The sequence below is a fragment of the Heptranchias perlo genome, chromosome 8 (genome assembly GCF_035084215.1).
Source record: "Heptranchias perlo isolate sHepPer1 chromosome 8, sHepPer1.hap1, whole genome shotgun sequence".
Taxonomy (NCBI): domain Eukaryota; kingdom Metazoa; phylum Chordata; class Chondrichthyes; order Hexanchiformes; family Hexanchidae; genus Heptranchias; species Heptranchias perlo.
In genome coordinates, this window is record NC_090332.1 from 73,128,803 (window position 1) to 73,141,682 (window position 12,880).

At 40.4% G+C, this 12,880-nt stretch overlaps 2 protein-coding genes across 9 annotated transcripts in view; one reads left to right on the plus strand and one right to left on the minus strand.

Moving 5' to 3' along the window:
- ninl (ninein-like) overlaps positions 1–12,170 on the plus strand; it is a 93,859-nt gene extending 81,689 nt beyond the window's left edge. For 4 of the 6 annotated variants that reach the window (XM_067989302.1, XM_067989306.1, XM_067989307.1 and 1 more), the window contains 6 exons: positions 1,242–1,355; positions 2,429–2,575; positions 4,483–4,596; positions 6,763–6,975; positions 8,409–8,522; positions 10,789–12,170. In XM_067989302.1, coding sequence (XP_067845403.1) covers positions 1,242–1,355; positions 2,429–2,575; positions 4,483–4,596; positions 6,763–6,975; positions 8,409–8,522; positions 10,789–10,977 — 891 coding nt within the window. In that variant the 3' untranslated portion in view covers positions 10,978–12,170. The other 2 variants (XM_067989303.1, XM_067989304.1) reach the window with 2 other exon arrangements.
- Positions 1,252–12,880, minus strand: part of gins1 (GINS complex subunit 1 (Psf1 homolog)) — a 41,503-nt gene continuing 29,874 nt past the window's right edge. For 2 of the 3 annotated variants that reach the window (XM_067989309.1, XM_067989311.1), the window contains exon 7: positions 11,896–12,724. In XM_067989309.1, the coding sequence (XP_067845410.1) occupies positions 12,656–12,724 (69 nt within the window). In that variant the 3' untranslated portion in view covers positions 11,896–12,655. Of the gene's footprint in view, positions 2,013–11,895; positions 12,725–12,880 lie in introns of those variants that run through there. The other variant, XM_067989310.1, reaches the window with a different exon arrangement.

Genomic DNA, 12,880 nt, shown 5'->3' on the forward strand with positions numbered 1-12,880 from the left:
ACCTGAGTTGTATTTCTTTAACTGCTGTAGTAGCAACCAAGGAACCAAACTGCTTTCCTACTTTGGCTTTTAACGAATTAAAATTGCCTTCCCTTGCAAGTGTGCAAACAAAAAAGATTTTGAATCTCCTTCTGTCCTCCATGTACAATGTTAAAGGCCAAATCTGATAGAGCTGATAGAGGTCTTTATGAAGGGGTTTGATAGGGTAGACATAGTGAAGATGTTTCCACTTGGGGAGTCCAAAACTAGGGGTCGTAAATATAAGATAGTCATTAATAAATCCAATAAGGAATTCAGGTGAAGATTCTTTACTTAGAGAGTGGTGAGAATGTGGAACTCGCTACCATAAGGAATGGTTGAGAAGAATAGCATAGATGCATTTAAGGGCAAGCTAGATAAGTACATGAGGGAGAAAGGAATAGAAGGATATGCTGATAGCGTGAAATGAAGTAAGGTGAGAGGAGGCTCAGGTGGAGCATAAACACCAGCATAGACGTGTTGGGCCGAATGGCCTGTTTCTGTGCTGTTAATTCTATGTAAATCAGTTTGAAGCTTTTAAGATGAGGTCCAATTTGCAGACAATTGAAAGACTAGCAAAACCAAGGAAGGCTGACCTGTAACTATAATTTCCATGACCCACCCCAGTATCTACAAACGGTTAATTCGCATTTTCAAACTGTAATGTTCCATTTCAATGAGATACTTGTCTTTTTTGTTTTTTTAAAAAAAACTGTATTCAAACCTGTGTAACCTGTGCTCCATTGTACTTCATTGGCTGTAAAGCTTTGGGACATCCTGAGGTTTGTGAAAGGCGCAACATAAACACAAGTTCGTTCTTTTCTTTTGACCCGTCCTGTTTTCAATTTAAGGCATGATTTTTGAGCAGTTTATTTGCAATTTAGCAATGTTTTGTTGGGGTGCAGCACCAGATGTGGGACATTAGGGTCATTATAAAGGGAATTCAAGTTGAATTTCAAAGTATTTTGGGTTTTAAAAAAATTCATGCTGCAACAACATACTGGAAATTTTAAAATGCTGCACACACAAAGCTGATGAGTCTCAGCTACGAGTCCCCACCATCTGTTTTCAAACTCTTTCTTAATCTCAGTCCTTTTCTTTCTGTTCCTTTTAATTTACTTCATTCCTTACTGACATTTCTGTTCTCAGGAATTCTGTTGAGCCTCATGTTTTCAGTGTTTAATATGTTTTTAATTTTTCTCTTTCTCCCCCCACCCCCCCAGTTATTAGAGCTAGATTCACAGGCTAAAGAGACAAGTGCACTGAGGGCAGAGAAACAGAGCCTAGACATCCAATGCAAGACATTGTCACAACACTTCCAGGAGGCCAAAGAGAAGGTATTAACATTACTGTTTACAAACTGTATATTGTTCAGTAATTCTGGTCTGTGTACAAACTGTATATCGATCAGTAATTCTGGACTGTGTACAAACTGTATATTCAATAGTTCTGATCTGTGTACAAACTACATCAGTAATGCTGGACTGTGTAAAAACTATATCGTTCATTAATTCAGGTATGTGTACAGCTATATATCGTTCAGTAATTTTGATCTATGTACAAACTGTATATTCAATAATTCTGATGTGTACAAACTGTATATAGTCCACTAAGTCTGATCTGTATATGAACTTTGTATAGTTCAGTTGCTCTAGTCTAATATCTTCTGTTTTAAACTATAAACTCGGTGTGTTGTTCCAGTGGCTCAGTGAGTAGGTGCATGTACGAACTAGGAAAATCTCCATTTAAACCCCTGGTCTGTGAAATTAGTTGATCTCCGTTCTGGTGCTACAATCGGTCTCCTATTTCCTGCGTCAGGTAAGGAAAAATCGGCCAGCATTCTCGCTCTCGAATATCGTTGGAAGTGCCAGTGTGCAAAGGTCTGACGTGGGCAGAATCCGGTTTGGCCGTGACACCCTCGTAGTCAAATGGTCGGTCAACGCTCGCTGTCCGGGCTCACACGTGAAGAATACTCACTACCAAAGATTCAGCACCTTCAGGAGAGAAAGGGAGTAAATCCCACTTGCAGGTTTTCTTAAATAGAACAAATAAATGTAAATCGAGTCAAATGTAGCAATCTGGTTTGGGTAAAGGAAAAGACTGACTAAGCCGCTGGAGGAAATCCTATATATTTTTAAATCCTACGATACTTTGATTTACAGTTTAAACCACAGTGGCGGCGGGGGGGGGGCTGATTTGAGGAATAGTCACTCAGTTCAAAAACAGTTTTTTAAATGTCTTTGGATAATTGTCAAAAAAACAAAAAAAAAGGTTTTCTCTCCAGTGTTTCAACAAATCCTCCAATTCTTGTACACCGCAAATTGCAGTGAACACAAGTTTGAACTTTTTATGTGTGGGAAAAATAGCAAAAGTACAAGTTTTCTAATCCCAAATGCTGCCCCATATTCAGATGAAGAACCTAGAATCAAGTTTGGAGCGAGCGCATTCTGAGCTAGACCATCTGAAGCTTGAACTCCAAGGAAAGCAACAGGACCACTTGTCACTGGCGCAAGAGATGGGATCTGTTACAAATTCATTGCAGGAGGCAAATGACAAGGTAGTGTATGCACTTGTTAATTGGAGCGCTTATGGTGGCATTGAGCATTAAAAATAACCTTATCTTCTGCAATCGCAGCCGACCTTTTGGATTGCTTTAAGTAGGTAAATGTAAAAGTAAATGTTAGTGGTTGTGGGAGGCGCAAAGCTCCTTGGGATTTTTTTTTAACATTAAAGGGGCTATGGAAATGCTTTTTCTTTGTTGTTAAAGTACCCAGTGCTTGAATTGAGTGTTATATTTCAGTGTAGGTTAGAACACTTCAAATCACACTGCAACCATTTGGTTCCACACTGGAATCTCGCAGTCCATTAGGCAGCTGGAGGAGTCGATGAAGTTTATTTTTAAACTGAGTCACCCACAAATCCAGTTGGGAAAGTACATCAACTCCACTTACTTCCAAGTCAAGTCCGTACAATGCTTTATTCCTTAAGGAAATAGTACATCAAGTTACATCGAAACTACAGCACAGAAACAGGCCATTCATTTCCATTAGGAAAGATGTGAAGGCCTTAGAGAGGGTGCAGAAGAGATTTACTAGAATGATTCCAGGGATGAAGGACTTTAGTTACGTGGATAGACTGGAGAAACTGGGGTTGTTCTCCTTGGAACAGAGAAGATTGAGGAGATTTGACAGAAGTATCTAAAATCATGAAGGGTCTAGACAGAATAGATAGAGAGAAACTGTTCCCATTGGTGGAGAAACCAGAGGACATAGATGTAAGTTGATTGGCAAAAGAACCAAAGGTGACATGAAGAAAAACTTTTAGTGGTTAGGATCTGGAATGTACTGCCAGGGCAGGTGGTGGAGGCAGATTCAATTGTGGCTTTCAAAAGGGAACTGGATAAGTACTTGAAAGTAAAAATTTTGCGGGGTTACGGGGATAGGGCGGGGGAGTGAGACTAGCTGGACTGCTCTTGCGTAGAGCCAGCACAGACTCGATGGGCCGAATGGCTGCCTTCTGTGCTGTAACCATTCTATGATTTCTATGATTCATTTGGCCCAACTGGCCTATGCCAACGTTTATGCTCCACAGGAGCCTCCTCCCTCCCTACTTCATCTAACTCTATCAGAATACCATTCTATTCCTTTCTCAATCGTGCTTATCTAGCTTCCCCTTAAATGCATCTATGCAATTTGTCTCAACTGCTCTTTGTTAGCGTGTTACACATTCTTACCACTCTTTGGGTAAAGAAGTTTCTTCTTTTTAATTCCCTATTGGATTTATTAGTGACTATTTTATATTTATGACCTCTAGTTTTGGACTCCCCTACAAGCTGTTTCCAACATAAAATGAACTCGTAGAATTTACAGCAAGGGCTGTGTGCCTTTCTAAATGGAACAGTGATAAGTGATTAGGACACCGTGTGCAGATTGGTTGTGTGTTTTTAGCTAGAGTTTTGACACACTTTTAGCAACCAAATGATTGGGTATTGGTGAGGATAAGGTACGCAATGTTATGGGAATGTTTTATAGGCTGGACTAGCATTAGTCTATTGTAAAGCTGGTCTCAGTAGGACCTGTTTATGTTCTGATTCACTTGGGCTATGATGTCCCTCATCAGTATCACTGCAGTTTCCGTCCATTGTGCCACATCAGTTTACAGTGATCAATTTAGGTGTATTTAATGCTTTGGTTTAACTCAATGTGCTTTAATGTTCAATAATTCTCACCTGAAATTGTTTCTATCTGTCTCATCAACAGTAACATACCTGTAACTTCACCCTGGTATGTTACAGTTTAAAATTCTCTCTCCAGGCACAACCCAAGTTTGGAAGGACAAAATCTATTATTATCAAAGTAACTTTCAAAAGGGAATTGGATACATAGTTTAAAAAAAACAGGTTCTTGTGTATAATTAAAAACCTATACATACATTATTAAAATATTGTTGATGTGATTATAACAGATCGGCCAAATGCACATACTGGAGACCAAACTGGAGTCTATGAGAAAGGAATACCAAACTTTGCAAAACAAACAAGTAAAATTGGAAGCTGGCCTAGTGGAGACTCATGAACAGGTACGCCACTGATACTCCCTAAACTTCCCCGCTTCTCCCCTTCCTCTTCCTCTCCTTAAAATCCACCTCTTTGGCCAGCTGTTCTGATATCTCCTCCTTTGGCTCGGCATTCATTTTGTGTCTGAGTTACACTCCTGTGAAGCACCTTGGGACATTTTTCTATGTCAAAGAAGCTTTTTAAATGCAAGTTGTTGTTGATATAATACAGTATCAATGAACTAGTTTGCGTGTGTCCTGTCGAATGCAAGTTATGTATTTTATTTTGTGCCTTTTTTTTTAAAAGCTTAATTAAGAAAGGTATTCAGCATCTTAGATTTTAGAAGTCACAAAAAGTATGGGAATAAAAATCAAGACTCAAATTATAACACAGAATTCAAAAGGTTTTTCTTGCACAACGAGGACTAAATTAATCCAATAACAAATTTACATTTAATCATGCATTGTTCTTGGATGGCATCACATCAAACGGGTTTCTTGTTCTCCCGGCAACCTACCCAGTTTCTGTGACTTGCAGTCGATGTCTGATATGATGGGCTCCATTTCGTTTGGTTCTCAAACAGTTAACATTTGAGTTTGGTATCTGTTGCTCAGTTGATTGGCTAGTTGCCATGGCAATTCCAAATGATTTAAAGGAACCTTTGTTTTGAAGTGGTATTGAGGGTCAGTATATAGTAGAGCCATAGCCTTTACTTTTAACAGGGAAAGGAGATCCCAATTATATGATACCTATATTTAACTTAATAACCAAAGATTAATGTGAAGTAGGTTTGAATTTTTTTTTAAGTAAAACTCGTGTAACACATCTGAAAGGTAGTGTTCTTTTTGAAGATAAAATATAATTACTTAATAAAATTACATTTACGGCATTGAAATCAATTGACTTGTGACACAAGCTTGTAAATGCACCACGCAATCTGACATTGAACCATACAAATCAGGAGAATCTTAGGCTCTGTCCTTTGTGTCTGTGTCGAGAAGCTTATGCACTTCTGTCACTAAGCGCTTTGTTCAGCTGTTTCCGCCCTTCTCAACCCCTGCTTCAGCCTATCCAAGCTGTTGTCATTTCCACATGCGATTATTCCAATGTTCTCCTGGCCATGCTCATATCATACACCCTCTGTAAACTTACGGTCTTCCAAAACTTTGCTGCCATATCCTAATTCGCACCAAGTCCCATTCACCCATCATCCCTGCGCTCGCTGACCTACTTTGGCTCCCGGTCCCCCAACAGCTCATTTAAAATTGTCATCCTTGTGTTTAAATACATTCATGGGCTCGCCTCTCCCTATCTCTGTAACCTCCTCCAGCCCTACAACCCTCCCCCTAGAACTCTCCGACTCTGGCCTCTTAAGCATCCACCCTCCCTCTGTCCTACCATTGGCGACCGTGCCTTGAGCTGCCTGGAATTTCTACATTAAAGGCGCTATATAAATACAAGTTGTTACACTAAGTTGACCAATCTTAGCTCGATTGATGGCGGTGAGGGAGAATGGTGTAAGCATTATTCTAGCTGCTGGGCAATCCTTCGTTGGCCTTCTATCCTCCATAAACTTGAGTTCATCCAAAATTCTGCTGCCCGTATCCTAACTCGCACCATGTTCAGTTCCCCCATCACCCCTGTGCTCACTGACCTGCTTCCCAGTTCAGCAACACCTAGAGCTTAAAATTGTCATCTTTGTGTTCAAATCCCTCCATGGCATCGCCCCTCCCTATCTCTGTCACCTCTTCCAGCCCTACAATCCTCCAAGAACTCTGCATTCCTCCAATTCTAGCCTCTTGTGCATCATGGATTTTCTCAACCCCACATTTGGCGGCTGTGCCTTCAGCTGTCTAGGCCCTAAGCTCCAGAATTCCCTCCCTAAACCTCTTCACCGCTCTCTCCTCCTTTAAAACCTACCTCTACTGATAACACGCCTGTGAACCTTTTACTAATTTAAAGGCGCTATATAAATGCAAGTTATTGTTGCAATCCTGCCAGAATAATCATGTGACTATGATTTATGTTGATTTGTTGTGTGACTGTGAAAGGTACAAAAATTATTCTTTAACGAAGATGTTGCTCCTTTAATTGTGAGAAATCAAGTGGCAGTGTATGTGCCCACACTACAATCCCTCTGGCTTCTCTCCTGCTGCACTGACCAGTGCTGTTTTTTTTTACCCCTCCAGTTGTTGGAAGCCAACACCAGGCTGACTCTGGCCCAGTCTCAGCACCTGGGTGAAGTACAACACTTAAAGGAGCAGATTGGCAATGCTGTGCCCAAAGATCAGTTGGCGCAATTACAAGTGAAGCTAGCGGAGGGACAGCAGAGAGTGCAACACCTCCAGGAACAGCTCGATACCCAGAGTAAGGAAGCCAACAAATTGATGTGTGAACAACAGGTAAAGCACAAATCCCGTGCTTCTTGCAGGTTTTTTGTATCCTAATTAGATCCTGGTTTGCCTGTCCTTAAATGGTTTAAAAGGCCATCTCCATGAGTCCAGTTTCTAGTGGTTCTCCAAGCTCAGGAAGTGAGGTGTCAGCTTTATGTAGGGAACCAAAAGCGACACTGTGCTGGGATGTAAAACTCTTGCTGCCCGTTCCTAACTCACTGTTCACCCATCACCCCTTTGTTTGCTGACCTACAATGGCTATCGGTCCAGCAATGCCTCAGATTTAAAATTCTTACCCTCATGTTCAAATCCTTGCATGGCCTGGCCCCTCCCTATCTCTGTAACCTCCTTCAGACCTACAACCCTCCAAGAACTGAGTTCCTTCAATTCTGGCCTCTTGTGCATCGCCCACTTCCTTTGCTCCACCATTGGCGGCCCCAAGCTCTGGAATTCCCTCCTAAACCTCTCTGCCGCTCTCCTCCTTTAAGATGCTCCTTCTTTGACCAAGCTTTTGGTCACCTGACCTAATATCTCCTTATGTGGCTCAATGTCAACTTTTTGTTTGATAACATTCCTGTGAAGAGCCTTGGGATGTTTTACTATGTTAAAGATGCAATATAAATGCAAGTTGTTATTGTTGTAACTAATTTGGTTGTTGGATGTAGGTGGCAGCTCCAAGGAATAAATTGTCCAGTCACTGCATTGTGAAGCAGAGATGCCTTGTAGTACAAAGCAATAGCTCCTGCTCTGAGACAGATCTGATTCCTAGGGCTGTCAGTCAATCAATTCCACCTTTACCTGTTGGACAAGTTTTCACTGTTTTCAGTTGGGTTGCAGTGTAGAATAGAGATCAGAATGATACCACGGATGAGGGACTTCAGTTATGTGGACAGCCCAGAGAAGGGATTGTTCTCCTTCGAGCAGGGATGGTTAAGGGGATATTTAATAGAGGTGTTCAAAATCATGAAGGGTTTCGATAACAGTAGATAGGGAGAAACTGTTTCCATTGGCAGGAGGGTCAGTAAGCAGAGGGGACAGATTTAAGATAATTGGCAAAGGAACCAGGGAGTAGATTAGGAGAATTTTTTTATTATTACACATAGTGAGTTGTTATGATTTGGAATGCAGTGCCTGAAAGGGCGTTGAAAGCAGATTCAATAGTAACTTTCAAAAGGGAATTGGATATATACTTGAAAAGGAAAAATTTGCAGGGCTATGAGGAAAGTGCGGGGGAGTGGGACTAAGTGGCTAGCTCTTTCAAAGAACCGGTACAGGTACGATGGGCCGAACGGCCTGCTTCTGTGCTGTAAAATTGTGAATTGTCCAACTGCATTCCCTGTATCAGTTTCCGAAGTAAGAGTTTTTAAAATGTTTAACTCCGATGTTGCCCAGTCTCTCTACAAGCCGGGCTAGAAGGGAAATCACTGTACATTCCATTTCAGGAGGAGTATGAGAGACTTCTGAAGCGAATGAAGGAAAGGATGGAAGAGGTTGAACGGAAGCTGAAAAATGTGCGAATGATGCTTCAAGAGAAGGTGAACCAGCTCAAAGAACAGGTGAGTAATTGCAATGTATAGGGTTAACATGAAACAATATCATAAGCCACTGCCCTAGATCTCTCGAGATTTGTAACAGAAATAAGCAACTTCTAAGATAAGAGATGCATTTGTTTTCATGTGTGATGGCTGATATTTTTAAAAGCAGCATTTACAGGCTAAAATAAGCTTATTCACCATTCTCTCTTTTCCCCCCTGCGAAGGAACATAATGCAGGTCACTCATTCCGCCACTCAATTAGATCATGGCTGATCTGTACCTCAACTCCATTTACCTGCCTTTGCACTATTTTCCTTGATACCCTTACCTAACAAAAATCTGTTGATCTCAGTCTTGAAAGCTCCAATTGACCCCTAGCCTCCACAGTCTTTTGAGGGAGAGTATTTCCGATTTTCACTACTTTGTGTAAAAAAAAAAGTGCTTCCTAATTTCACTTTCGAATGGCCTAGCACTAATTTTAAGATTATGCCCCCTTATTCTGGATTCCCCCGCCAGAAAAAAATAGTTTCTCTGTATCTACCCTATCGAATCCCTTTATCATTTTAAAGACCTCAACTTCATTGACTTTGACTCTATAGAATGCCATGGGCATCAGTTGCCCTTGATTACCTTGCCCATGTCAGAACCTTCATTAAATGTTGGCAGCCTGTTCAACTGTGGGAGCATTGCAGTTATGCCCAATCCTGCCTCCTTCCACCATCCACACTTCCAGGAGAGGTCCCTGGGCAGCAATCAAGAATGGCAACCATAACCAATTTTTTTACCCTCCTTTGTCTAGGTGCACTGAGGCCTATGATGGTTCATTTCAGGAAGGGCAACAGCAGAGGCACGAACTCAGGACAGGCCAGGATCAAGTCATAGGCCTTCATGGTCTTTTTGACTCAGTTACAGACCGATGAACTTGCTGAGCCATCAGAGGGCTGCAGACAACACACAAGAAGATCAGCGCTAAAATGGGAGCATTTTTTAGTTTTAAATCGCATACATTAGGATGGCCCCTTACAAGGCAGAAGTGACCGAACTGAATTGGAATATTTTCACTTCCTATAAAATCGCTACAAAAATCCTAAAATACTAAATTTATAGAAAGTGAAAATATAATAGACAATATTATATTCAGAAAACAATCTTAAATGCCAAATATTATAAAAATAGGGTAAACAGGAAACTCAAAAGTACAATTTCAAAATTTGCTGACAACACCTAATTGGAGGGCGTAATTAATAGAAAGGAACAATGTGACAAAATACAAGAGGGTATTAATAAACTTGCAGAATGGGCATGTGACTAACATGAATTTCAATATTGATGTGTGAGGTGTCGCATTTTGGTAGGGAGAATAAGTAGGCATACTGCTTCGATAATAAGTCTAAATTGGGTAGAGGAGCAAAGGGATCTTGAGTTACAGATATACAAATCACAAAGTAGCGACGCAGGTTAATAAGGCCATAAAAAAAGGTAAACCAAGCACTGGGGTTCATTTCTAGAGGAATAAAATTGAAAAGCAGAGGAGTTATGTTAAACTTCTACAGAACCTTGGTTAGACCATACTGAGAGTACTATGGACAGTCCTGGCTTTGGTGCAGCTTTAAATTAAGGTTTGTTTCTAACCTTGTGTCGAGTTTGAGCTGTAATCCTTTGGGTGTTTATATATAATCTGGTTCAGGGAGCACAGTGCCACCTGAGGCTGCTAACAAGTTTGATACTTCTGTACCCAAATGTGAAACTATATATTTCTCATAACATTTATCGAAACTATCGAAGATTCTGCTATAATAAATTCAGGTATTTGTTTGGGTGGAGTGTGGTTTGTAATTGAGGTAGGTACACTTTTATTAAGGATTGCTTAAGGACCTACACTGGCTCCCGGTCCAGCAACGTCTTGATTTTAAAATTCCCTCATCCGTGTTTTCAAATCCCTCCATGGCCTCGCCTCTCCCAATCTCTAACCTCCTCCAGCCCTACAACCCGCTGAGATGTCTGCACTCCTCCAATTCTTGCCTCTTGCGCATCCCCAATTTTAATCACTCCACCATTGGTGGCTATATCTTCAGCTACGTAGGCCCTAAACCTCTGCTCCTTTTAAGATGCTCCTTAAAACCTACTTCTTTGTCCAAGCTTTTGGTCACCTGTCCTAATATTTCTTATGTGGCTTGGTGTCAAATTTTTTTTTATAATGTGCCTTGGGATGTTTTACTCTGTTAAAGGTGCTATATAAATGCAAATTGTTGATAATGAAGATTTGATTTGCCTCTTTTGCCTGCAGTTTGCTAAGAATGCCAAGTCTGACCTGATGTTGAAGGACCTGTATGTAGAGAACGCCCAGCTGATGAAGGCGTTGCAGATTACAGAGCAGCGGCAGAAAAGCGCCGAGAAGAAGAATTTCTTGCTGGATGAGAAAATTGCGGCTTTGAACAGACTGCTAAAAAAAATTGCTCCAGCCTCTCTTTCCTAATGGCTTTAGAAAGTTACTGTTCGGACAGCATTTCAAAGAACGTGTGCCTGTGGCACTTTTTTTTAATACAGTAATTTACCTCAATGTGATTACTGCTGGAAAGATCAGAATCAAAGTAACCAACTGAAAAATCAAGTTCTGACATGATATTCTGTTTTAAGATATGCTGCAATAGATTGTTCTTTTTCCCCAATCTTGTAATGCTAGCCCCAATCTTTTTAAAAAAGTGAACAGGGAAAGGACCTACAACAGTAGGGTCACACAGATTTGTACACATAGGTTGGGAGAAATGGATTATTCTCATTCCCTTTATCCCTTCTCTCCTGAAGTGATTCATGTGGGCTGGGAAGTATGAATACACTTCATATTAGCAATGCTGTTTCATTTTCTTGCTGCCAGGTTTTTCATTAAATAGAACACCGTTCAGTTTGACTTCACACTGGAAGCAGGAGGCTACTACTAGAATGATCATCAACACTGTTGCTACCCTGCCCACTCACTGCAGCCCTAGTGCAACTCCCTTTATCTCCCTGGGGTTTCAGAAACAGGAGATTAAGAAGGGAAAATGTGGGAAGTCAAGATGGAATGTGGATAGGAGGGAGAGAAATTAAGGGGGGAATGGAATGGGCCGAGCCACCAACTCCAAGGAGCATAACAGTCTGGGAGATGAACTTGCTCTTTAAGCATGATTCTACCTGACACGGAAGTGGTCCATTTGCTAGTTGTGAAACAAAAATACAACCCCTTGCTCTTGAATCAGGCCTGCCCAATGATTAAGGCACGTTACCAATAAATGTTTAGCTAATATATTGCAGAATCCCATGAGGGTTTAAGTACATTTGTGTGTCTGTATATAATGCAATATCTTGTTGCGCTACTTTAATTCTGATGTTTTTCCAAGGGAATAACATGACAGTAAATGGAAAAAGTTCTGGCATTGGTATTTATTTTCAAAAGTAGGTGATTGCTCCTGTATAATGTAAAAAAATGTACAGTTTTGATATGAAAGCTGTATGTATAAATGTTCACTGATTTTATTTGAAGATAAGATAATTTGTAAATGCTGACCCTGCTGTACCCAAACATTGACTTTGATACCAATTTGATGAAAATTTTTTACAAAATCTAAGAATATATTATGTACACTGATTATTTAAATTGATTTGGATTAAAATGTTTATCTAAAGCTACAATATTCACTAACTTCCTCCCCTGGTTTAAGTATGGGTGTCATGTGAGAAGTTCTAGATCTCTCCACAATCTCACCAAGTTATACACATCAGTAAATCCAACTACAGAAGACCATTGCTGAGCTAAGTGCTTCCTAGATATCCACATTACCTGTTCTTTTCATTGTAGTGACTGACAAAGACCAATTGGTCTGTGAAGCAACAGTTTTCCTTATTCCAATGCCTGATTTGTCTAAAACCTACAAGGCTTGTGACATTTCTCTGAGCTCATTTTAAACATGAAAACTAGTGTTGCTATTTATAAAGGTGAATCCATCTGATTTAAGGCAAAAGCTGAGGAATTTTTCAACTGGTGTCAAGCCAGCAAAGCTGCTGTTTACAGCTAAATCATATTTTAGCTTAAGTCTACAATATATATCAAAGCAACAGTCCAATCAAGATAAAGTAACCTACAAAAGGCAAAGGTTGCTTTCTTGAAACTGGTATTCTCAGGCCAGCACGTGTTCCAAGATTCCTTGACGAATTAACTGTTCACACTTCCACCTGGGCATAAAATGCTGAAAGAAAAGAAATATGATTTTAGGAATGTTTCCTCTTTCTCGCTTTCTCCAGCAGGAGCGAGAAAAAATGTGTACTACGGTTCATGTATGCAAACCAAATCCTTGCCTTTCCTCAATGTGAAGAATGTTTTGGTTCCTACCTCAGTGCAGCAA